This window comes from Cetorhinus maximus, chromosome 21 (genome assembly GCF_964194155.1).
Source record: "Cetorhinus maximus chromosome 21, sCetMax3.hap1.1, whole genome shotgun sequence".
NCBI classification, from domain to species: Eukaryota; Metazoa; Chordata; class Chondrichthyes; order Lamniformes; family Cetorhinidae; genus Cetorhinus; species Cetorhinus maximus.
The window spans coordinates 19,044,370-19,071,882 of record NC_135899.1 but is presented as its reverse complement, the minus strand read 5'-3'; the positions used below and the strand labels follow the sequence as shown (position 1 = coordinate 19,071,882).

Genomic DNA, 27,513 nt, shown 5'->3' with positions numbered 1-27,513 from the left:
AGTTATGGTACTTTTTGCCTTAGTGTGAGCGACTGCAATCAGGAACGCATTTTAAGGATCTGGATCTCACACCTTGTTTCACCAGAGGGTTTGTAATCGGCAGCGAGTTCAGACTGGAGAGAAGTGCAATGGAATCTCGATTCCACCGATTTCCCCCCTCCTCTCTCCCTCCCTCTCTCTCTCTTTCTCTCCACTGTCAACATTCCCTGGAGCCCAACCCGCCCTCGACAGGTTTCAATTATTCCCCTCAGTTCTTCAACTCTGCTTTTCCCCCTTTAGACTGGGCGTGTTATGTTTACTGTCCTGTGTGAAAGTCGCGAGGACTTAGACTACGAAGGAATAATAATTGCCTGAGGATCGAAGTGAACGTTATAAGAAATAAGCTGTACTGAGGGTGTGCGGCAGCAACATCGAAACTGAAAGCGGTTTGAATCAGGAAGTGCTGAGTGTGAACATGGCTTTCAGAGAACAGGTCCAGAGTTTGACCGAGGAGGCAATTTGTTCCATTGGCCTTGATTTCTTCACTGATCCGGTTACACTGCAGTGTGGACACAACTTCTGCCGCTCCTGTATCACCCAGTGTTGGGAAAAGAAGGAGAAAAACTCCTGCCCGGAATGTAGAGAGGAGTTTCCGGAAAGAAACCTCAGGGCGAATCGGGCCTTAGCGAATCTGGCCGAGAAAGTTCGAAAATTAATGCTGGATCTGAAAGAGAAGGAAAGCAAACTTCACTGTGAGAAACACCAGGAAGAACTGAAGCTGTTTTGTGAAACTGACAAGAAATTGATCTGTGTGATTTGTAGAGATTCGCGGGAACACAGAGAGCACCGCTTCCTACCAATTAAAGAAGCTGTTGAAATCTACAAGGTAAAAGGGGATATATTTTCTAAGTTGATAGTTTTATCATATTTTCATGGTCTAACACTTCAATTCTGTGATTTTCTCTCCCAATCCCAGGGTCAGCTGAAATCTTCCTTAGATTCTCTCACACAGAAGAAATCGGCGGTTCTAGAAACGGAACAGAAACAGAAGCGGAAGATTTCCGAAGTCAGGGTAAGGTCTCCCTGTGCTGGTTTTCTGGGATCTCGGTCAGTTTTGCTCCCTTTATCGCGGGACATTAATTATGTTTCACATTTCATTTGGTAGGAACGGTCGAGCAGTCTGCAGACCCACATCACATCCGAGTTCACTAAAATGCACCAGATTCTCACTGAGAAAGAGCAGCGACTACTCAGAGATCTCAGGGAAGAAGAGGAGAGGATTCTAGAAAGAATGGAGAAAAACCTTCGAGAGATTGAGGAGAATTTAAATTCTATTGAAGAGAAGCTCTCAAAGTTGCAGAAACAGACGGAGCAAAAGGTCGAGTTGATATTTTTAAAGGTGAGGGAATATATTGCGGGTCAGTTCAATGAAACTTCACACAGTCACAAAATAACTGATAACTGTGGAATAAATATCGAATTTACTGAATAAATAAAAACTGAGTTAAGCACATTTCTGCGGTCTCCCCGAAATAATCGGCTTCCACATTGTCTGCAGATTCCCGAGAATACCTGTAACCTCCAGAGAATCAGTTTTCTTGATCTTCACACTTGCTTTGTGATTATTTCCGCGTTGCCAAGTTTAATTTTCACCTGGACCGCCCATTGTAATCCAGTTCCAGTTCATGTTGTGAGTGTGTGGGTGTGTCTGGTACGGTGTGTGAGAGTCACTGTGTCTGTGAGCGGGACTGATGTTGAGTTCCAGTATATTTGACTCTCCACAACCTTCCTGCCAAAATGCACCACTTTACACTTCCGTGTTGAATCTAACATGCTCTGAGTCTGCTCATTTCACCAGCCGCCCTGTTTATGTCCTCCTGAAATGTGTGCGGTTCTGGGTACCTCTTAACAGAAAAGTAATTGAATTAGAGAGGGTACAGAGGAGATTTACAAGGATGTTACTAGGACTAGAAAATTGCAGCTATGAGGAAAGATTGGAAAGGCTGGGGTTGTTCTCCCTGGGACAGAGGAGACTGAGAGGAGATTTGAGATATACCGAATTGTGAGGGGCCTGATAGAGTGGGTGGGGAAGGGCCTATTTACTTAGCAGAGAGGTCAGTGACCAGGGGGCACAGATTTAAAGTGCATAGAAAGATGAGAGGGAAGATGATGAAAAACCTTTACACCCAGACGGTTATGGGATGTGGAACTCACTGCCTGTAAGAGTAGTAGAGGCATAAACCCTCAGCTCATTTAAAAGCTGTCTGGATATTGACATCAAGTGCTGTAAACTGCAGGACTGGGGATCAAATGATGCAAAGTGCGATGAGGCTGGGTGGCTTGTTTTTCATCTGGCGCAGACAGGGTGGGCCGACTGGCCTCTTTCTGTGCCGTAAACTTTCTATGATTCTAAATCTGTCACTGTTCTCCTCACTGTTCGTGATTCATTTATTTCAGGAGGAAGCTTGTCGGAAGAGAAGGTAGGACATGTTTTCTGCTGAAACTCTGCACAATTTGGTAAAATAACTCAGAAAGGTTTTGTTATGAATTTCTTTTCTACTTACAATCGCAACATTAAAGTGCCGTTCATCGGGCGACAATAACTCTGCTTATGGTTTAAGCACTAGTCTTTTATTGTGTTGACATGTTTTATTGCAGATGTTAAATTAGATTTCTTATAACTGGTCCGCATGATTGTATTAAATTGTAAGATGCCATGCAGTCCTGAAGTGCTCACTTGCAGGCTGCAGACTGCTGTTAGTGCGGTTGTGGCCTTCCGACTGACCCCGAGAGAGCCACACCGTCCATGTTTCCATGGTGTCGACCATCCATGTCCCTGCAAGGCTCCTGACCAAACCGAGACAGTCACATGTTAAGTGGGAACAGGTTTTGTTTTGATTCCAGTGTAGAACTTTGACCTGTATCCTTAACACCGACAAGACAGACCCAGCAGAGGTGGCGGCACTGTGGTATAAAATTTGGAGGGAGTTGCCCTGGGAGTACTTAACATCGACTCAGAACCCGATGAAGTTTCATGGCATCGGGTGAAATATGGGCAAGGAAACATACTGATGATGACCACGTAGCAACCCGTTTGCCAACACCCTCCCCCCACCCCTCCCTCACATACTCTTTGGCTGATGAATCAGTACTCTTCCATGTTGAACGCCACTTGGAAGAAGCACCAAGAGTGGCAAGGGTGCAGGATACACACTGGATCGGGCACTTCAATGACCATCACCAAGAGTGACTCGTTAATGCAACTCCCTCCCTAACAGCACTGTGGCTGTACCTACACCACATGGCATGCAGCAGTTCAAGAAGTCAGCTCACCACCAACTTTTCAAGGGCAATTAGTGATGGGCAGTAAATGCTGGCCTAGCCAGCGATGCCCACATCTCATGAATGATTTTTTCATAAAGCGCCACTACTGGCCGAGCTGGCTATGTCCCAAAGGACATAGCTGCTAGACTGGGTATGTGGCAGGTGATGAGGTAACCAACAAGAGGATAAAAACGTACTTGATCTCATCCTCACCAATCTGCCTACCGCACATGCATCTGTTTATGACTGCAGCAGTAGGAGGGACCACTGCACAGTCCTTGTGGAGATGAACTCCTGCCTTCACATTGAGGATACCCTCATTCAAAACTGGGCATCCATGAGGCGCTGTTGGCCATCAGCAGCAGCAGATTTGTACTAAACCACACTCTGCGACCTTATGGCTCAGCATATCCTGCACTCGACTATTATCTCCAAGGCAGGGAATTAACCCTGGTTGAATAAGAGTGCAAGAGGGCATGCCGGAAGCAGGACTATGCATGCCTAAAAATGAGGTGTCAACATGGTGAAGCTACAACCCAGGGCTCCTTGCATGTCAAACAGCGGAAGCAGCAATGGATAGACAGAGATAAGTGATCTCACAACCAATGGATCAGATCAAAGCTTTGCAGTCCTGCTACATCCAGCGTTGCATGGCGGTGGACAATTAATCGATTAACGTAAGGAGAAGAGTCCACAAATACCCCACCCTCAATGATGGGGAGCCCAGCGCATCAGTGCAAATGATTAAGGCTGAAGTATTTGCAACCATCTTCAGCAAGATGTGCCCAGTGGATGACCCATCTCGCCCTTCTCCAGAAGTCCGCAGCATCACCGATGCCTGTCTTCAGCCAATTTGATTCACTCCACGTAATATTAAGAAATGGCTGAAGGCACTGGATACTGCAAAGGCCATGGGGCTTGACACTATTCTGGCCATAGTACTAAAGGCTTGTGCTCCAGGACTTATCGCACCCCTAGCGAAGCTGTTCCAGTACAACTGGCATGTACCCGGCAATGTGGAAAATTGCTCAGGTATATCATGTACACAAAAAGCAGGACAAATCTAACCTGGCCAAGTACTGCCTCGTAGGTCTACTCTCGATCATCAGTGAAGTGACGGAAGGGGTCTTCAACATTGCTATCAAGTGGCACTTACTAAGCAATAACCTTCTCACTGACGCTCAGTTTGGGTTCCGCCAGGGTTGCTCAGCTCCTGACCTCATTTTAATCTTGGTTCAAGCATGGACAGCAGAGCTGAACTCCAGAGCTGAGGTGAGAGTGACTGAACATTACATAATTTGACCGAGTGTGGCATCAAGGAACCCTAGCAAAACTGGAGTCAATAGTAATCGGAGGAAAACTCTCCACTGGTTCGAGTCATAACTATCTCAAAAGAAGATGCTAGTGGTTGTTGGAGGTCAATTATCTCATTTCCAGGAAATCACTGTAGGAGTTCTTCAGGGCACTGTCTTATGCCCAACCATCTTCAACTGCTTCATCATTGACCTTCCGTCCATCATAAGTGGTCAGAAGTGGGGACTTTCGCTGATGATTGCATTATGTTCAGCACCATTTGTTACTCCTCAGATACTGAAGCACTCCATGTCCAAATGCAGCAAGACCTAAACAATATCCAGGCTTGGGCTGACAACTGGCAAGTAACATTTTCCCCACACAAGTGCCAGGCAATGGCTATCGCCAACATGAGAGAATCTAACCATCGCCACTTGATATTCCGTCGCTTGCTATTACCATTACAGAATCCCCCACTATCAACATCCTGAGGGATACCATTGAGCACAAACTGAACTGGACTAACCATATAAAGACAATGGCTATAAGCACAGGTCAGAGGCTAGGAATCCTGCGATGAGTAACTCAGCCTGCCCATCACCTACGAGCCACATTTCAGGAGCATGAAGAATTTTCCATTTGCCTGGATGAGTGCGGCTCCGCTAACATTCAAAAAGTTTGACATCATCCAGGACAATGCAGCCCACTTGACTGAAACCCCATCCACAATCATTAACTCTCTCCACCACCAACAAACAGTGGCAGCAGTGTGTACCATCTAATAGATGCACTGCAGGAACTCACCATGCCTCCTTAGACAACACCTTCCAAATCCATGACTGCTACCATCTAGAAAGACACGTGCAGAAGATGTGTGGGAGCACCACTAATTGGAAGCTCCCCTCCAAGCCACTCACCATCCTGACTTAGAACTATATCATTATTCCTTCACTGCCACTGGATCAAATTCCTGGAACGCCCTCTCTTACAGCACTGTGGGTGTACCTAGACCACTTGGACTGCAGGGGTTCAAGAAGGCAGCTCACAACCACCTTCTAAAGGGACAGTTAGTGATTGGCAATAAATGCTGGGCTATCCAGCGAAGCCCACACCCTGTGAATGATGAAAAAGATCAACGCAATAGCAGAAACGTGCTTTAAGATATACAGCAATATTTGCACCAAAACAAAAGGAGATATTAATACCAAAGATGAGGTACATTTTAAAATGTCTTAAAGGAAGAAAGAGAAATAGAGAGGCAGAAAGGTTTAGAGAAGGAATTTCAGAGCTCAGGGCCTCGGCAGATGAAGGTCCAGCTGCCAATGGTGAAGTGATTAAAATCAGGGATATTCAATTGGCCAGAAGTAGAGGAGCGCAGGTGTCTCGGAGAGTTGGGTTGATGTTTTCAACCTTTGCTTTTATTCTACAAGCTTTGTTTGTAATAGAGCAAGTGGACAGGCTAAATGTTTATCTTCTCCTGTGATCTGTGATATACAAGCAACTAATTTGTTATCAGGCTGTGGGCCTTTTGCAGGACATGAGTGTTTCTATCCTCTGCCCTTGCGTTTCCAAGTTATCTTTTGCTCAGTTATAGAGAGAAATTTCACTTCCTATCACATTTGTTCTAATATTAAAAATGCTGAAAGATATGCATTTTGGGGTAGCTTCACCATTTAAATCATGTCTAAAATGCTCAAATGGGATCAATTTATAGCATTAATTCTTTGATATTTACAGGATTAGTGATGACACTCCAAAACTCTCAGTAGCAGATGTTGCAGACCTGTCTATCGGAAAGTTCATAGGACCTTTACAGTACAGAGCTTGGAGGGAAATGATCAATTCCATTGACCCTGGTAAAACTTTTATATTAATTTTCCTAACTATAATTCCAGTTGTGAAGGAAATAAATGAGCTCCAAAGTTCCAGGGGTGTGAGGGAAACAGGAAATCCAACGTTCCTCCAGTGAGGGGTTGTGGTCGTATGATCATCATAAGATTATAAGAAATAGGAGCAGCAGGAGGCCTTTTGGCCCATTAAACCTGTCCCGCCATTTGATAAGATCATGGCTCATCTAACTGTGGCTTTAACTGCCCTTTTTCCCTTTTCCCTATAGCCCTTAACTCCAATGTCGTTCAAAATTATGTCTAATTCAGCCCTGAGTCTATACAACAGTCTCTTCTCCATTGCTGTATGTGGAACAGAATTCCAAAGGCTAACATCCCTCAAAGAGAAGAAATTCCTTCTCATCTCTATCTCAAAAGGGAGACAGACCCCTGATTTATAAACCATGTCCACTGCTTCTAGATACCCCCACAAGAGGAATCATCCTCCCACTATCAACACTATTAAGCTCCCTCAGAATCACATATGTTTCACTAAGATCACCTCTAATTTTTCTAAACTTCAAGAGTATAGGGTTAAATGTCTCAACCTTTCTTCATCAGACAACTCCTTCATCCAGGAATCAGCCTAGCGAACCTTCCCTGAACTGCTTCGAAGACATAAATATAACTCCCTTAAGTAAGGAAATGAAAACTGTGAAGTGAAAGTCAACATTGTCCCAGAGGACCATTGGCTGCGCTCTCATTAGAGATAGATGACTGGTGCTGAGTTTAACCTGAGGGTCACCACACCTCAGGTGTGGGGTGAAGTTGAAAAGGCAGGGCCTTCATGGATGTTCAAAACCTCTCCACACATGAACAATTCCTCCCCCTCCCCCACTCTTTAGGTTAAAGTCCTCTCCACAGACCTAGTTGTACAATTTGCCAGGACACTGGTTCCAGCGTGGTTCAAGTGAAGGCCATTCTAATAGTTTCACTCACTTTTTCCCCAGCGTTGGTGCCAGTGCCCCATGAATTGAAACACATTTTTCCAACACCAATCTTTGAGCCACACATCCAATTCTCTGATCGTATTCACTCCATGCCAATCAGCTGATGCCTCAGGCAGAGATTATTACCTTTGAATTTAGTGCCTAACTGCACATACTCTCTCAGTAGAACCTCTTTCTTAGTCCTATCAATATAAGTATCCACGGGGACTATAAGAACTGGATGCTTTTCCTCCCACTCCAAGTTCCTCGCCAGTCCTGAGAGGATTACTTTGACTCTGGCACAGGACATGCAACACAGCCTTTGGAATGCATGCACTTGCCTGAAGTGAAGAGTTTCTATCCCCCTAACTAACCTGTCCCCTACTACAATGACATTCCTTTTTGCATTTGGATAGCTTCCTGCACCACTGTGCCATAGTCAGTTTGCTCATCCTCCCTGCATTCATGCTCTCGTCCACATGAGGTGCAAGGGCTTTGAATCTGTTGGGCAATTGCAAAGGCTGGACTTTCTAACCTGACTTTCTTCCCTTTCCCTGACCACTGAACAAATCGGAATGCCTAAGGGTGTCACTGCCTCCTGGAACAAAATGTGCTGGTAACTTTACCCCTCTCCAGTGCATTGCACTGTCCAAATCACGGATTCCAGTGGATCAGCTCGGAGCTGAGGTTCCTCAAGCTGCAGACACTTACTGCAGATGTGTTTGCCGTGAATCAGACGGGTAGCCTCTGGTCCCCACCTGCTGCAACTGCAACACATCACCTGTCCATCTTTATTTCATTTTTATCTAACTGATTCGATTTCAAGTGGCTCTGGTGGAACGCAAACAGAGGATTATAAGCATTTTATTGCTGTGTAAGTGCCACTTGATGGCATTGTCAACATCACATTCTACAACTTGCCTGAAGATTGAGAGTAGGCTGTTGGACCATTGATTGTCTGCATTGTATTTGTCCTGCTTTTTGTCGGCAGGATATACTTGGGCAATTTCCCACATTGTCGAGCAGATGGCTGTGTTGTAAGTCGACTGGAACAATTTGTGTCACTAATTTCAGAGTTAAAATCTTCAGTACTACAGCTGGGATGTTGTTAGTGTCCATTGCCTTTGCTGTATCCAGTGAGTTCATCCCTTACTTGTGATCATGTGCAGTCAGTTGCCTCAGCTGAAGACTGGCATCTATGACATTGGTAACGTTGGAAGGAGACCAAGATGGATCATCAAGGTTTTTGTTTCTCCTGCAGCTGTTGCCCTGATGTGAGATGTGGTGGTTGCCACGAGTACTCAATCAGTGTTAAATCTGCTATGTGAGTGGCACGGATGCAGTTTTAAGGCTAAGAGACTGAAGCTCTACGCTGTCTTCTTAACAGTAGAAAATCAGAGGCTGCACATTATTCTTGACTGCAAGAGGGATTTGGGTGTAATATTAAAGAGATGTTTGTGCATTTGCCTAAATCCTTTGTCGACCGCACATGGAGATTTTGGTGGTGTGCCCGTCTACTTTATCTCCATTATCAAAGGTGGCAGTAGGCCTCACATAAAAGGTTTGCAACCATAGAATGATAGAAAAGTTACGGCACAGTAAGAGGCCATTCAGGCCATTGTGCCTGCACCAGCCAAAGAAAAAAGAAACTAGCCGCTCATTTTAATCCCAATTTCTAGCTCCTGGTACATAGCTGTGCAGTTTACAACACTTCAGGTGCAGATCCAGGTACCTTTCAAATGAGTTGAGTATTTCAGCCTAAATCACCAACCAGGCCAAGACTTCCAGATGCCCATCACCCTCTGGGCGCAAAATATTTTCCTCATTTCCCCTCTAATCCTTTTACCATTCACTGTAAATCTGTGCCCTGTGGTAACCAGCATCTGATACAGTTCCATCACAACGTTCTTGCCTTGGACTTAAATACCTCATCCAATAAAGAAAAGCATTCCATATGCTTTCTAGACCACTGTACCCACTTGTACTGCCACCTTCCAGGATATGCGGCATGCACGCCAACGTCTCTCACTTCCTCAGCCCCACCTCAAATGCATCACTCACACTTATCCGGATTGAATTCAATTTTTCCACTCAACAAAACCATTGATATAATTCTGGAGATAACAGCTACCCTCTTCACTTCCAACTACAGGGAAAATGTTTGTGTCATCAGCAAATTTCCCAATCATACCTCCCACATTTACGCCCAAACCATGAATATATGCAACAAGCAGCAAGGACTCCAACACTGAGCCCTGTCAATCACCACTGGAAACCATTTTCCATTTGCAAAAATATCTATCGACCATGACCTTTTGTTTCCTGTTGCTGAGCCAATTTTGGATCCAACTCGCCTCCTTCCCTGTGACCCATATGATCTCACTTTCCTGACCAGTCTGCCATGTGGGACCTTGTCAAATGCATCACTAAAATCCACGTGGACAATGTCTGCTCCACTACCCTCATCAATCCTCCTTGTTGGTTCCTCAAAAATTTCGATTAAGTTAGTAAGACATGATCTTTCCCTACAAAACCATGCTGGCTATCCCAGATCAATCAATGCCTTTCTAAGTGACACTTTATCCTGCCTCTCAGAATTGATTCCAATAATTTGCCCACAACTGAAGTCAGGCTGACCAGCCTATCATTTTCTTGCCAATCCCTCACAACCTTTTTAAATAATGGTACAATGTTTGCAGACCTCCAACCATCTGGTACCTCACCTGTCTCTAGTGAGGATTGGAACATAATCCTCAGGGCATCCATTATTTCCTCCCTGGCTTCTTTTAACAACCCGGGATACAATCCATGTGGTCCTGGTTATACATCCACGTTCAAGGATGTCAGTTCCTCCATTACTTCCTCTCTCACTATACTTATTTTATCTAATATTTCACACTACTCCTCTTGAACTAGAATGTTTGCATCATCCCTCTCTTTAGTGAAGACTGAGACAAAGTACGCATTGAGAACCCTGCCCACGTCCTCAGCATCAACGCACAGGTTACCATGTACATCTCTGATAGGCCCTACCCTTCCTCTAGTTATTCTTTTGCTCTTAATGTACTGGCAAATCTCCTTAGGGTTTTATATGATTTTACCTGCCAACATTTTTGCAAATCCTCGCTTTGCTTTCCTAATTTACATATTTACTTCACCCATGTACTTTCTATACTCCTCTAGACTTGCTTTTTGTGACTGCCATGAGACTTCTTTTTTTGCTTCATCTTGACCTGTCTGCTTCTGTGTAACCTGGGGGCTCTAGATTTGTCAGTATTACCATTCGTTTTATGGGGACATGTCTCCACTGTGCCCATAGAATCTTGCTTTTGAATAACCCCCACTGATTTGACAACATTTTCCCATCTAATAACTCTACCCAATCCACTTTCGCCAATTAACCTCTCAGCTTTGTAAAATTTGTCTCCCCCCAATTTAGAACTTTTATCCCTGCTTTCTATTTGCCCTTTTCCATAATGGTGTTAAATCTAACTGTCTTATGGTCAGTATCTTCAAAATGGTCACCCACTGCTACTTCATCCACTTGCCCAGGTTCATTTGCTAAGACTAAATCTAGAATTGCGCCCCCTCACCGTGGGCTTGTTATGTGCTGGCTAAGAAAGTTCTCTTGAATGCAGTTCAAGAATTTTGTGCCCTCCGTGCCCTTCACACTGTTTGCATCCCAATTCATATTAGGGTAGCTAAAGCCTCCACATATTGCCATCCTATTGTTTTTGCACTTAGAAATTTGCCTACATATTTGTCCCATTCCACCATTTGGGGGCCTGAGTACACTCCTAGTAGTGAGCCTGCCCCTTTTTTCTTTCTGAGCTCCACCCATAGGGCCTTATTTGATGCTTCATTTTGGATGTCATCCCTCCTTTCAGCTGTCATTGATTCTTTAACCGATAATGCTATACCCCCACCTTTTTTATCCCCCTCTCTACCCTGCCTGAAAACTCTATATCCAGGGATGGTAATCTGCAATTTTCGCCCCTCCGTATGCCAGGTTTCTGTTATTGCGATGATATCATGCTGCCATGTGTCTAACCAAAGTGCATTGGATATCATTGAAGGATCGTTGCTTGTTTAGAACACGAGGAGAGGGAGTGTCGATTGGACCTGTGCTGAGGACTGTGAGGAGATCCATGTGAATGATCAGCAGCTTTAACTGTCCTGTGCAGGGTCCATGCAGGAAAGAAGTTTTCCTTGACTGTGGGTGCAACAATGACAGATCACGGTCTTCCACTTAAGCGAAAGTCCATCTGAGACTCAGACTTGTAGGGGTCTCTGTGACTGGAGGGTCAGGGGCCTTCCACCTCAGCAAAGCATAGTGCAGGTGAGGCACTCAGTGAGTGGACTACAAAGTAACCCCTAAACTTGTTGGCATGATAAACATGTCAAGGGATATGCGATTATGATGTGTGAGTGGTGACCGGGGGGGGGGGCAGGAACATGATAATCTCTCATCAATATGCATGGAGCAGCGATTTATAGGGGTCAAACGTTCTCATGTTGCTCCTCCCTGTCTGGTTATGGTTGAAAGAGCTCTCTGCTAGGTCGGCTCCCCTTTGAGAGCAGGTGTCAGGGTTAGCAAGAACCGGCCTCAGGGAAGTCAAGATGGCGGCCATTGGCCTGACCACAGGTGTATCACAGGCGGTGCTCTTATCCACAAATGGGTGAAAGGCAATGCTGGAGGTGGCTTCGTAGATCCCGGGATCTATCTGCCAGCTTCTCCACAATGAGCTGCGGCCACAAGGGCTTGGAGGGAATCCAATGCTGGTGGCGTTGAAGGTCACCCCCGCCTTGAACTTCTTTAATAATGGACCCATCTAGGGCTTCACTTGGGACCAATGCGTCAGCTTTCAGTCAGTGACACACAAGTGTATTCAGAATGCCCAATCAGGATAGTGCATCTCTGGAAAGTTTAGATTTGACATTCCTTCCAATCTGTCGTGTTCAGGACGTTGTCAGTGCATTGCTGAAATCACAATTCTACTTACAGGTGCCTGAGGTTGCAGGAGATGGTGCAGATCCTAATAAGCGCATTTGGCGCCAGGGTTCAGCATTTTATTATAGTTGAGCACATGCAAGGCTCAAACCAACAGCAGGGAAGATGTCACTACTGCAATTTAATTCTGCTCTCATAAATAAAGGTACATTTGTGAAACCTATGGTCAGTAAACAAGAAGGTGCTGGGGCCTTCCAGCCTCCAAAGGATAGAAAACCAAAAAGTTCAACAAATGTCCCGGAAGCTTACTCTGCCTGGAATCTGGTAACTATCAGATTGGTATGGGCCTGTCTACCACATCATATTCCAGCTATAGCCTCTGCATGTGGTTTGGCCACATCCTGGCCCTCCCATCCCCTTCATTGTCCTTCTCATGGGAGCAGACATTTTGTTTCCCCATGTCTCGCTCAGGCAACACATCCCCCTTTTGTATCACGAGGCTGTGCAGGGTGCAGCAGACAATGATGATCTGAGACATTCTCAGTATGGGAAAGCACTGCCTGAGCCATCCAAACATCTGAACCTCATCTTTAGGAGCTCAATCACCTGCTCAGTCAGGGACCTGGTGGGGGTATAGCCATCATTGTATCTCCTCAGCAGTACTCTGCGGGTGGTGAACTGGCATCATCAGTCATTTTTGCTGGGGGTATCCCTTGTCCCTGAGGATCCTGCCCGGCAATCACCGAGATAGTTCCTTTAATACCCTCCACTACCCTCGAGTCCCTACAGAGAGACCATTGCCTTGGTAACATAGAAAGACTAAACACATGAGCCCTTGTCAGGCATGACCATTCAGCTGGGGGGATGGATTTTTGGAGTCATGAGTTGGCCACCACCCGTGCTCCTTGGAGGCTTCCACCCCTCGCTCTCCATTCATCCCTGCCTCTGACTGCAGCTGATGGCGAATGGACAGAATGAAAGGAAGCTCCATACCTTGCTGGGATCTCGATGTGATGAGATGGGCATAAACCTGCTGACGTGTAGGCTTCACCATAGAGGGGAGAACACGACTGAACATGGATGACATCCAGTTACCTCATAATTATTAGGGTGTTCCTTTCGTCGGCCATTTCTGCCGACCTTGATCACCACCCACCAAAAAGACCTTGCTCCCACTTCGAGGCATCTTACTTACTGACTAACTGCGTGGTCAACGTCAGATTTGAAGAATGGTGAGTGTCACCTTCCAAAAATCATCCACCAACTTCTACCCTTCCCCCTGCCACCCACCAACTTCCCCCCATCACATTAACCCACCCAATATCAGCTTTCCACTCCCCTCTGTCACCCTTGAACCTCCCTTCATTCCACTGGGCATTATTCTGATCCACCGCCACATGCTCTCCCGACCCTGAGATCTAATGAGTACAGGCCCAACCTAAACAACCCCTCAAAACATTTATTAACCAAACATGCAATAATATACACTTCCAACACCAGTTGTTCAGTGAGATCTGCATGTCGGAGCCCATTCCCACGTGGTCACTCTGCAGAATGACTTCTCCTGCACGACTTCCTGTGACTGACCACATCACGCTTTCCTGGCTGTCCTTGTGGCTGTGGCTTTATATCCCTTTCTGACCCTGGTCCCTTGATATATAAGTTAATAACTTGATTCGGGTCATCCAATTGTGTTTCATGCCTTATCAATCCCTCCACCTGCATGTGGTCATTTTCTGCTCTCAACAGTGGATATCTCCAGGTGTATGCCAGCTATGGATGTAATATCTGTATCTTGAAAAGGCAGTAAGAAAGCTATTCACACATATCCAGAGAGGCCATTGTCTATGAAAGTTGCTGTAGACGGAGTGCCTGTTGGTGAGCCATCACCTCAATGACATGTCCTGAAATGTCTGTGTGTTTAGTTAAAACTGTCTTTATTTTTAAACAGTTCAAAAAGAGTTTCAGAAAGAGTAAACCTTGTTTGGATGGTAACGCAATATGTGAAAATCAGACAGTAAATCAGTAACCCAGCTTACATCGTGCTCAATATCAATCTCCATCGGAGTTAATGGATACAGATATTGAGAGGAATGTGTTCCGAGCTGCTACTTCAGTGTTGTCCAAGTCACACAACCGTCCATGACAAATTTCACCCCATGTGTCTCTATGTCACCTTGGAGCATCTGTTGGTGACTCTTGATCACCTTCTGGATTAGAAAATCAGGATAGTGAACTTGTCCCTCATGTGCAAGTGCACGGGTATAGAAAGGAGCAGTTTCAGGTGCAGTGTTTGCACCGATGAGCACTTCAAATAGGCCTCTGGAGGAGTAATTTCTGCATTTCTGGGCACCACACTTTGGGAAGGATGTCAAGTCCTTGGAGAGGGTGCAGGGGGTACTTACCAGCACAATAGCACTGATGAGGGACTTCAGTTTACAGGGTAGTTGGATAAGCTGGTAACGTTGGATAAGTTGGATAAGCTTCTCTAGAACAGAGAAGTTTAAAGGGAGATTTAATGCAGGAATTTCAATTATGAGGGCTTAATTGAGCAGATCAGGAGAATCTGTTTACTCTGGTAAGTGTGTCTGTAACTAAAGGTTAAGATTTAAAATAATCACCAAAAGAATTAGAGGGGTAATGAGCAAAAATGAAATCTCACAGACTATGTTCATGATCTGCAATTCATTGTCTGAAAATGTGGATTTCATAGGAACTTTCAAAAATGAATTGAACATATTCTCAAATGGACTAATATGCAGGGTTCCGGGCAAATAGCTGGACTAGACGATTAAATTGGACAGCCTGAACAAGTACGATGGACTGAATGGCCTCCTTCTGCGCGAGAAGATTCCGTTATCTAGTCCAACTCATAATTGGGCTCGGATGTTTTTAAGGGACTAGGACAGTTACGAAAACAGGCGTTAGGCGCCATCCATCTGCTAATGTTGGTGCTGTTTTGGAGTCTTTCCAAAAATTGGGATGTCCTGAGACTCAAGCCCTGAGCCTTGGGTTTCCTGGACATGGATGTGGGCGACAGTGAAAAGCTGAGCACATTTATTTTCCTGATAACAATATGGAGATGGGGGAGGCAGCAGTCTTTTTCTCAGCTCCTCAATGTTCCTGTCCACGCTGGATGACACAATGCCCACCCCCCTCCCACTGCTGCCTGGCTCCTTCACACTCTATGCTCACCACCCACTGTCTCCCCAATATCACCCACCCAAATCTGCACTTGCTCCTCCCGCATCTCTGCTCTCTCCCCTCCTCCACTCTCTATACTCGCCACCCACTCCCTCTACCCACCCCCCCAGTCCTCCCTTCCTCGATTTCTTGCTCCCATGCTCCCTCTGCCTCCCCCCACCCCCACCCTGTACATTTTCCTCACAACCTCCTTCCTGCTTTCTCTCTCATCTCACTTTCCTGGTCCCCTGCTCCCCGCCACCTCCCTTCCCGTTGCCTTTGTTCTCTCCCTCCGCCCATTCCTACACATACTCCACTCCCCATCCTTCCCCTCTCTCACTCACTTACCTCCAGTCAGTCTTCCCTCCCCATTCCGCACTTCTTCCCTCATCTCGGTCCGATACTCTCCCTGTCCTCCCTGTCCCGCACACTGTCCCTCGCAATCCCTCCTCCTTTCCCGTCAGCTTTCTTTCTCCCCTCCCCATCCCATGCTCTCTCTCCGCTCCACCTCCCAACCTCTCTCCCCTCCCCCTTCCACCATCTCAGCCCTCCCCTTCCACCATTGTCACTGTCCCCTCCAGCTAACTCTGGCTCCACTCTGTCCACTCACTGACCACACCCCTACCCCTCCCAATCTTTCACTCCTTCATCACCCTTTCTCCCTCCCCTCCCCCTCCCTCTCCCCTCTCTATATTCACACGTTTTTTCTCTCTCTCTCTCCCAATCCCGCTCTTGTGTTTGGGTTGCTGAGCTGTAACTAGTGGAGTGACACAGGGATGAGCGCTGGGAACTCAACTATTTACAATCTATATCAATGACTTGGATGAAGGGACCGAATGTATGGTAGTTAAATTTGTTCATGACACAAAGATATTAAGAATTTAACTTGTTAAGAGCACATGAAGAGTCTACAAAAGGATTTAGATAGATTAATTGATAGTTAATTTAGCGGGTGGATTATAATGTCCAAATTCATCAACTTGTCCACTTGGCAGGAAGAATATCAAGGCAATGTATTATTTTAATAGAGAGGATGATTAAAACTATATTGTTGGAGTTCTGACTGTGTATTTTTGGTGTGGAGCGATTGTAAGTTCACACCTGTGGGAATAACCTTTGTGTTGTCTGGAGATTGTAACATTTAAGGTTCAGAATGTCCCAAGGGTTGATACATTCAGTTCCTGTCTCAGGGCAAGGGGGCTGAACCCTGCTGGGAGATCACAGGTTAACAGGAGAATTCAAAGGTCAGTTAACAACCATTTGTGTTCATTTGTATTGAGTTTAAAGAGTTGGGAGCAGCAGTTGGTGCAGCAGCTCAGCTGAGGAGCTGGGACCGTGCCTGTGTTGAGATGCTGGAGTGGAACTGCTGTCGGCATGTTATAATTTGCCTTACAAACTACCAGGAGACGCAGGTACAGGCCAAGATCTTTCATTAGTGATTCAAGTGTATGCAGGGAGAGACAGCGTTGGGCAGTCCAAGACCGAGCTGTGCAGATTACAGCGAAATCTTGTTTTTATACACAATTTGTCACAGACTCGTAATCTAATCTTGTCAATTCACAATCACATGCTTAAAGAGGCCTTCGGCTTTTGTCACTTATTTCCCGTGTGTACAGACACTCGACATTGTTCTCATCCTCGCAAGACCACTATCTCTTGCTGATTGTCCAGGAGTCTGTGCCTCCTGGCTTCAATGCCCACTCACTCCCTGAACTTGTTCTTTGTTCTCCTGCCTTGCCCATCTCCTTTCTTCTTCTGTCTGAAACACATCTGCTATTCTCCCGTTCTGCTGTTCTGCTTATATTTTATTGTTACTAACAGGCAATTCTAACTAAAATTGTTTAACCCTTTCAAGATACTGGAGTAGAACTGCTCTTGGCAGGAGTAGATCGTCCAGCCCTTCCTCTGGCATTCAATGAAATCATGGCTGATTCTCTACTTCAACACCATTTTCCTGCTCTATCCCCTTATCCATTGATGTTTTTAATATGTAGAAAACTATCCATCTCAGTCTTGCGCTTACCCAATGACTGAGCCTCCACAACCGTCTGGGACAGAAACTTACAAAGATTCATCACCCTCTGAGTGAAGAAATTCCTCCTCATCTTGGCCTTAAATGACCTGCCCCTTAATCTGAAACTGTGTCCCCTGGTTCTCGACCGCCCCACCACCGCAACCAGCGAAACATCCTTTCTGCATTTATCCTGTCAAGTCCTGTTAGAATTTTGTATGTTTGACTGAGATCACCTTTCATTTTTCTAAACTCCAGAGAGCAAAGGAACCGTCTATTTAATCTTTGCTCACAGGACTGAAAGGTCCCAGGAATACACTGGTACAAAATTTCAACACTCGGAGTCCAGATGCAATATTCAAGTGGTTCCTTTATTACACATGTGGGCAGCTAACGCTGGGCAATCCAGGCGCTTCTCCACCGAGATTCAACTGAGCACAGTTAATATATTTTTTACTACCAGTTACAACTTAATGGTGCTAGTTAGACAAATGCCACAGCACAATAATCTGATCATTGTGTTCTTGTACAGTAATTGCAGTGCAGATACTGGGCATTGTCCTTTTGGGAGAGAACAAAGAATGTGCGTTTGTTCTAGACAAAAGGTTTACGGGGGCTGACTGGGTGTGGTTCAAGGCTATCAGACGGTGTTAAATGGCCTTCCCCATGTCTTGATCGAGTCATCCTGAGTCCCTGCCCATGTGTGTCTCCCATTTCCTAATTGCAAATTTACAGCTGAACCCTTTGTACAAGTTTTTAGCTTTCATGTAAGGCTGTGATTGTCTGTGTATGCTTTGGCAACCTAGATGCTGGTCCTAGCTGGCACTTTAAAATAAATCCAAATTTTCTGCATCTTCAGGACAATCCCTCCATTCCAGGAATTTATTTGTGAACCTTCATTACACTCAGTCTATGGCAAATATACCTTTCCTCATGTTCGGAGACCAAAGCTGCACATATTAGTCCAGATGCAGTCTCACCAAGGCTATATATAATTGTAGTAAGACACCTTTACTCCTGTAACCAAATCATCTTGCAATAAAGGCCAACATAGCATTTGCCTTCTAAATTCCTTGCTGTACCGGCTTTCAGTGACTCATGAACATGGACACAAAAGTCCCTTTTATGCTTGACATTTCCCAGCCTCTCTCCATTTAAGAAATACCCTACATTTTGGTTTTTCCCACAAAAGTGGATATCCTCACATTTCTCCACCTTGAATTCCATCTGCCACATTTTTGTCCACTCATGAACATGGACACATAAGTCCCTTTTATGCTTAACATTTCCCAGCCTCTCTCCATTTAAGAAATACCCTACATTTCGGTTTTTCCCACAAAAGTGGATATCCTCACATTTCTCCACCTTGAATTCCATCTGCCACAGTTTCACCCACTCACTGAGCCTCTCCAAATCTCCTTCAATCATCTCTGCATCCTGCTCACAACTGACACTTCCATCTGCAAACTTGGAAATATTACATTTAACCCCAACATCCAAATCATTGATATGGATTGTGAATATCTGGGGCCCAAGCACTGACCCTTGCGATACCCCACTAGTCACAGCCTGTCCACCTGGAAATGACCAATTTATTTCTACTCTGTGTTTTCTGTTCATAAACCAGTTCTCAATCCATGCCAGTAAATTCCACCAAATTGCATTTGCTCTGATTTTGTTTGCAAACCTCTGGTGTGGGATCGTATCTAAAGCTTTCTGAAAACCTGAATAAATGACATCCTCCAGTTACCCCTTCCCTATTCTCGTAGTTACATCCTCCAAAAACTCCAACAGGGGTTTGTTAAACGTGATTTCCCTTTCATCAAGTCCATGCTGATTCTGCCCAAGCTTCCCATTATTTCTAAGTGTCCTGTTATCACATCCTTTATTTTAGGCTCTAGCATTGCCCCTACGACTGATGTTAGGCTAACAGGTCTGTAATTCCCTGTTTTCTCTCTTCCTCATTTCTTAAATAGTGGGGTTACATTTGCCACCTTCCAATCTGCAGGAACAATTCCAGAGTGTCTCATATTTTGAAAGTTGACCACCAATGCACCGACTTTCTCTACAGCCACCTCATTCAACATTCTGGGATGTAGATCATCAGGTCCAGGGGATTTATCTCCTTTAAGTCCCATTAATTTCTCTTGTACTTTTTTTTTAACTAAAAATATTGTGTTGCAGTTCCTTGTTGATATTTGTCCTTTGATCCTCCATTATTCTGGGGGGTTTTTAATGGTGATAATTGACATTTGGGCAGATTATGAGCAGGTTCATGTGATTTGCCTTGCTCGTGTCTGTCATTAAACATGTGGTTTGTGGTGTGTTCGACCGCAGTTTTCCTGTTAATTAATGTTTACCTCATGTTAATTCTTTATGATAGAATATAAGAGATAATATTATCTGTTTGCATTGTGACTCTTGTTTAGTAAAATTCTTCTGTTTGTTTCAAAACATGGAATCTTATGGATTTATCCTGTTAGTAAGCAACTGGGATTTCAAATTTGGTCGACTAACATAAAAAAGTTAATGGTCACTAAGCAGATGATAACCAAATTTGAGGGTCTTGCCTGGGACTGTAACACATTTTGGGGTCTGGCCTCGCAATGTACCAAGGGAGACAGCAGAACTCTACAGTAGAGAGGGATCTGGACAATCTGGTACATGAATCACAAAAATTAATTGCAGGTACAGCAAGTGATTAGGAAGGTAACTGGAATGTTCATGTTTATTGCAAGTGGAATCGAGTATTAAACTATGCAATTGTTGCTACAGCTGTACAGGATCTTAGTGAGACTGCATCTGAAGTCTGTGTACCATTTTGCTCTCCTTACTTAAGAAATGAGATACTTACATAAGACGCAGTTCAGAGAAGATTTGCTCGACTGATTCTTGGGATGAATGGATTATCTTATGATAAAAGGTTGAACAGGTTTGGCCTTTACTCATTGGAGTTTAGAAGGATAAGAGGTGATCTTACTGAAACGTGTAAGACGCTGAGGGGATTTGACAAGGTGGGTGCCAAGAGGACATTTACCTTGGAGAGACATCTGGAACTAGGGGGCAGTTTTAAAATTAGGAGTCTCCCATTTAAGACTGAGATGAGGAGAATTTATTTTCTGTCAGAGGGTGGTTAGTGTTTGGAATTCTCTTCCCCGGTGAGCAGTGGAGGCTGGGTCATTGAATATATCCAATCAGATCAGCCATTATCTCGTCGAATGGTCGAGCAGGCTTGAGGGACCGAATGGCCTACCCCTGCTCCTAATCATAGCGTTCTTGTAATTTTATTTTCTTTGGTACCTTACAGGATCAGATTGTATACAATCTGTGTGGTGACACTTTCATACCTGTTTCGCAGAAGTATCACTCCCCACCTACTCTCTCCAGCTCTCTTTCTCTCCAGCCTGCTGTTTCCTCCCCGCTTTCTCCCAAACTTTATCTTTCCCCTTCCCGCTCTCCTTCTCACAATCTCTCTTCCCTCTCTCATACTCTCTCTCTCCCTGCGTCACTATCTCTTTCCACACCCTGTCACTCATGCTCTCCCGTCCTTATGCTCTCCCTCTTCTCACCCATCCTTCTCTCCACCCACACTTTCTCACTCCCCTTGTCCCCACACTCTCTCACTCACCTCCCACTCTCCCTTTCTCTTTGCCTCTGTAACTTCTGCTCTCATTATTACCTCTGCCCTTCCCACAATCTTTCTCTCTCCCCTTCCACACACACTCTCCCTCTTCCTGCCATGCACTCACCCTCTCAACAATGCTCCTGCTCGATCTAATATCAGTCCCTCCCGCCCTCTACCTCCATTCCCCACCCATTGTCCCTGTCAGGCCCATTTCGCCCTCTCTTCCACCGATCCAGATACTCTCTCTCCTTCCCCCTTTCCTCATCATTCCGCTATACCTCTCCCAAGCCCTCCCCTCCTCCCACGCTCTCCCTTTCCTCTTCTGCACTTTCGCCCCTCCCCGTTCTGCTTTCGTTCACATTCTCAGCAGTCTCCCACTCTCTCTGAGACCTTCACATTCTCTCTCCCACCCTTGTAAGCCCTCCCCTTCTCTCTTTTTCACTCTGCCCGATTTGCGTTCACCCTCCAGTTCTTGCTCACTCTCTCTCACACCTTTAAACTCTCCCTGCCCCCTGCACTCTCTACCTCTCCATCTTGTTCTGCCTCTCACACCATCACACTCTCCCTGCCCCCCTGCACTCTCTACCCCTCCATCTCGTTCTCTCTCTCACACCATCTCACTCTCCCTGCCCCCTGCACTCTCTACCCCTCCATCTCTCTCTCACATCTACCCTCTCTCCCAGCCACCCTGCACTCTAGACCCCTCCATCTCACTTTCACCCTCGCACTCTCCCTGCCCCCCTGCACTCTCTACCCCTTCATCTCACTCTCACATCCCCACACACTTCCTACCATCCCCTGCTCTCTTTACTCCACCCTCTCTTTCTTACCCACTCTCCCAATCTCTGTCATGCTGGTCTCTCTCTCTCCTGCTCCCATGTTCTCAAACCCTCCTGCTCTCACTCTCTGCCACCTCTTCCTCTCCATCAGTCCACCCACACTCTCCCTCTCCACGTTCCTGCTCCCTCCTCTGCTGCCATTTTCTCTCCTCAACTTCACCTCCCCCCCGCCTCCATCTCTTTCCAGCTCCCTCTCCCCCTCTCTCTCTCTCTCCCCACCTCCTTCTCTCTCTCTATCCCGCTTCCTCTCCCCGCCTCCCTCTCTCTCTCTCTCCCTCCCTCTCCCTCTCTCCCTCTCCCTCTCTCTCTCTCCCTCTCTCTCTCTCTCTCTCCCCCTTCCTCACACTCTCTCCCCCTCCCCAGCCCCTCTCTCTAAATCACTGACTGTGTTATTTTAACTTTCCCCCAGCTCCAGCCTCTCTGACTCTGGATCTGAACACAGCGAATCCCCGGCTCATCCTGTCTGAGGACCGGACCAGTGTGAGACACGGAGACAAACGGCAGCCGCTCCCTGAAACCCCGGAGAGGTTTGATCCCTGGGTCTGTGTCCTGGGATCAGAGGGATTCACATCAGGGAGACATTACTGGGAGGTGGAGGTGGGGGAGAAGACTCGGTGGGGGCTCGGAGTGGCCCGAGAGTCTGTGAACAGGAAAGGGGGAATCTCCCTGATCCCCGAGTCCGGATTGTGGGTTGTGAGGCTGTTTCCCGGATTTGGTTATTTAGCCGCCACCTCCCCCTCACGGACCCCCCTCACCCCGAGTGTGAATCCCCGGAAGATCGGGGTTTTCCTGGACTATGAGGGTGGACAGGTGTCATTTTACAATGCGGACAACATGTCCCATCTCCACACTTTCACCCACACTTTCACTGGGAGAATCTTTCCCATCTTCCGCCCGGGACCGAATGACGACGGGAAAAACTCGGCCCCGCTGAGAATCTGCGGGATTCAAGGTCACTAACAGATCCATCCCATAATTTCACACCGGCTCCCTGCCTCCTGCCAGCTGTAAACTGATGGGTGTGGGTCTCAGTCACAGGTGGAGAGAGAAGCCAGGTTAACATTCCGGTTATAAACCCTGTGTGGGAACTGGGAACTGAAAGATCAGCGAGGACCTCTGTAGGGCTGGGGGAAAGAAGGAGGGGGAGAGAAGAAACAAATAGAAGCTCAATTGTAGAGAGGAACTTACTGGGTAGAATGAGCTGTGAACTGCAGGAACCCGGTGACCTTCCTGCCTGTAATGTTGCTCCACAGGCGGAAGGTGGTGGGACATCAGCTTGTTTGAGATGAATCAGTTCAGTGATTCTCAAACTGGGGTCCGGGGAGTCTTTCCAGGGGTGGTCCAGGAAATAATTTCTCCAGAGGGTGGGAGAGAGAGAGAAAAGCACAAGAGGGTGAGGAAGTGAAGTGGGGGAAATAACAAGCTCCCCGCTTTGTATAAATTCCCAGGAGTGAGTGTTATTCCTGCATGAGCAGCTGTCAAGATTTCCAACCACAAACCTCCCGAATTCTCTCCCTTCTTCACGGTCATGGACATTTCGGCTGTCATGGTTTTCAGCGGTGAGTCTGATATTTCCTTTCGGTAGGAGGGGAGATGGAAGTCCAGCTGCTGCTGTGATACTCGTCCGTCTTCAATTTGGGCTCAGACAGTGAGCAAGTGCCGTTATCATGCTGTCTGGCCTGCTGAGTATTTCCATCATTTTCTGTTTATATTAATCTCTTATTGGTTTGTTTCTTGTAACCGCGATAAAACTGTCATCTTGACTTTCTTCAAACTCTCACCATGTTTCAATAACACTGAGAAACTGGACTGGGTTGGTACACGCCTGTAAATATTGCCCAGACTGTCAAATTCAAGTGGGTACTCTGTAATAAAATTGGAGGGTTGTTTCCGGTTTGTTTTACACTAAAATGTGAACGTGCTTTGAGACTGTTTGAGCATGTAAATGATGTGACACTGTTGTGAATACTGATGTGATAGTCTGTCTGTATTGAACGTGATGTGTGAACTGATCGGGTATGTATGCCATTAACAGGCAGTGTTAACCACGTGAAAAGTAGTTCAGTTGCTGCATTATAATGTTTGTCATGGGCTTTCTCTTGTACTGACGCACCTTTGAGTGCAACATGATCATTTGAATATCATTGCAATTTCTGTGATGGTCATTTTGAAATGTTCTTTCAGATATTTTAGGAATAAAGTATACTTTGCAAAAAGAAGTGGAGTCACAGTTATCATTTATCTGTGGTTTGTCTGCTCTGTCTCATCACTTTCCCCGTCAGTGAAATAGTCCTTAAATAACTAGTATGTAGTTACATATTTTATTAAAAACATTATTAAGTCTCTCTGTACATGTAACCTGTTCATATTATCATTTTTATATAGAATTATAATTTACATTGGAAGTCCATGATTACATTTGTAAATTTGTTCTTCAACCAAAAGAACCTGAAAACGAGTGGAATAGAAGCAGTTTTCTAAAAAAAAAGGACACAGTTCATCATTAAATCTGAGAAGCAGAAACTAAACATGTTGTTTGTTTTATTTACAAATTGCTCCAGAGTCTGGATTCTTACAGCCCCCATTCCAAATTTACCTGGATGATTTGAAGAGCTTCTGGCTGGATTAAATGGAGTGACTGTTGCCTGTAAATTGTTCGGAAGTTTACTCTGGTACTTCAGCCATCACTACTGTGGATAGGGACCTGAGATGGGCAGTGGGAATGCCAGCCTGCTTCAGGTGGGAAGCAATGCAAAATCATAAAATCACAATGCACACACTGTGGTCAATCAGCCCCCTCTGTCTGGAGATGCACCTTGATAGAGCTATTCAACTGGTCCCAGTCCAGTTCCTTTTCCCCCACAGCCAATCCCTTTTTGAAAGTTAGTTTTGAATATTGTTTCCACCACACTGGCAGGCAGCAAATTCCAGATAATAACGGGCTGCGGGAAAATCCGTATTCATCTCACTCTGGATTTTTTTTAAACAATACCTTACACCTGTATCCTTTGGTTGCTGAACCCTCTGCTACTGGAAACAGTTTCTCCCTATTTTCTCAAAACCTTTCATGATTTTGAACTTCTCTATTAAATTTTCCATTAAAGTTCCCTGCAGAGACACTGGTCATAATCTTCCAATCCCCTTAGGTACAGGAGAGGAGCCAGAGGACTGGAGACATGTAAATGTTTCATCCTTGTTAAGAAACGGTCTAAGAATAAATCCAGCCTCTCCAGGTAAGACAGTTTAACCCCTGTGCTGGGAAAGCTTTTAGAAGTGATAACCTTGGACACAGTTAAAAAACACGTAGACAATTGTGTGGAGTACTTAAGGAAAGCCAGCCCGGATTTTTCAAAAGAAATGTGTCCGACCAACTTGACTGAGTTTTCTAATGTGGTAACAGGCAGGATTGATAGGGTAACATGGCTAATGTGCTATTTCTAGACTTCCAAAAAGGCATTTGAAAAAAGTCACATAATATGCTAACACGAAAATTTGAAGCCTGTGGGATAAAATGGGCAGTGACAGTATGAATATGAATTTGCCTCAGCAGCAGAAACAGGTATGGTGAATGGTTATTTTTCAGACTGGAGTAGTTTTACAGTGTTGTTCCCAAGAGGTCGGTGTTATGACAAGGCAGATGATGTGTGCCGGGCGGACCACATCCACACGGGAAACTTGGTCACTCTATCACAATGGTTTTACAATTTGTATTTATTACGAGAAGATGTGTGCACTAAATTCAGAAATAATGTGTCCACTAAGACTTTAGAGATCTTAAAAATGAAATTAGAGTATTTATTAACAAAATAAAAGATTTTAAACACATAAATCAGACTACAAATTACTTACTCCTATACCAACTCCTAACATTCCTAATATGAACCTGATTCCCAGCTACACATCCCCCTTTAAGGCAACAGAACAAAACAGATTTTAGAATTTAAAAAAACCAGCAAGTTAACACAGTACCCACTAGACAGTGGAATTCCAAATGGCCTCCCCAACTTCAGTTACTTTACGTAGCAGATTTATGCACAAATGGCTGGGGGCTTCTTGAAGTCAGGAATGTGAGCGGTGAGTAGGATGTTTAGAGGCTTCAAGGCAATTTAGACGAATTGAGTGATTGGGAAAATATATGTCAGATGTCGTATAGTGTGGATAAGTGTGAAGTTAACCACTTCCCTAGGAAAAACAGAATGACAGAATATTTTTTAAATGGTGTCAGATTGGGAAATGTTGATGTACAAAAGGACCTGGGTGTCCTTGCATACCAATCACTGAAAGCAAGCATGCACGTGCAACAAGCAGTTGCAATAGGACTTCAGTACAGGGGTAAGTATGTATTCCTGCAGCTATACAGGGCCTTGGTGAGACCACAACTGGAGTATTGTGTGCAGTTTTGATCTCCTGAGCGGAGAAAGAAAACTTGCCATACAGGCAGTGCAAGGAAGGTTCACCAGGCTGATTCCTGGGATTGTCGTATGAAAAGACATTGGGTCGATTAGGCCTGTATTCACACGAGTTTAGAAGAATGAGAGGGGATCTCATCGAAACATGTAAAATTCTGACTGGGCTGTACAGGCTGGATACAGGGATGATGTTTCCTCTGGCTGCGAGGTCTAGAACAATGGTTCTCAATCTTAGGATACAGGGTATGCCATCTAGGACTGAAATGAGGAGAAACCTCTTTGCACAGAGGGTGGTGAATTCTCTACCACCCAGGGCTGTGAAGGCCAATTCACTGAATATGTTGAAGAAGGAATTAGATAGACATCTGGACACTAAAGTCGTCAAAGGGGCTGGGGAGAGATCTGGACTATGACGTTGAGATTGAGGATCAGCCATGATCATATTGAATGGTGGAGGAGGCTCGAAGGGCGAATGAGCTACTCCTGCTTCTATTTTTCTATGTTTTTCCACTCCTGTTAGATCTTACATGGCCCTCTCCTCACATAGCCTTTCATTCTCCTTTAATTTTCCCTTTGATATGTAAATTCAACTGTTTGATATTACTCTGAAACGTTAAACTCTGAAAAGGAAGGTAAAAAACAAAATATTTTTCAGGCACATAAATAAAAATAGGAAGGCTGGGATGGAAATAGGACCATTAAGGGATAGATAGGATAATGCCACAGATAAGGATAGAGGCAGGGCATAAATATTAAATGATTACTCGACCCCTCAGTCTGTATGGCTCACAATGAATGTATGTAGTGAATACTAAATGTATCATGATTGTATTGAAGCACCTCAGATTGCAACATGATGTAGGTTGATAACTCCAATACCATTGCACTGTCTGACTGTCATGACCAGGTTGAAATGATTGTAATATTCATGGATTGTATTGAAACACCTCATGATCCATGTGTTAAAGTTGAATCTGATTGCACATTTTGTGATGGCGATTTAGAATTGTTTGTAATGTGCATTCAGATATTTTATGAATAAAGTATATTTTTCTAAGTAAATTAAATGATTATTTAATTTCAG

At 45.1% G+C, this 27,513-nt stretch overlaps 1 protein-coding gene across 1 annotated transcript; it reads left to right on the top strand.

Annotated features, from left to right (window-relative positions):
• Positions 1 to 439: 439 nt before the first annotated feature.
• LOC144695347 (zinc-binding protein A33-like) lies at positions 440 to 22,980 on the top strand. The gene is made up of 6 exons (XM_078566245.1): positions 440 to 865; positions 956 to 1,051; positions 1,145 to 1,378; positions 2,437 to 2,459; positions 6,334 to 6,452; positions 22,430 to 22,980. The coding sequence occupies exons 1-6, from the start codon at positions 455 to 457 to the stop codon at positions 22,978 to 22,980; spliced, it is 1,434 nt and encodes a 477-aa protein (XP_078422371.1). The 5' UTR covers positions 440 to 454.
• The last annotated feature ends 4,533 nt before the right edge of the window (positions 22,981 to 27,513 follow it).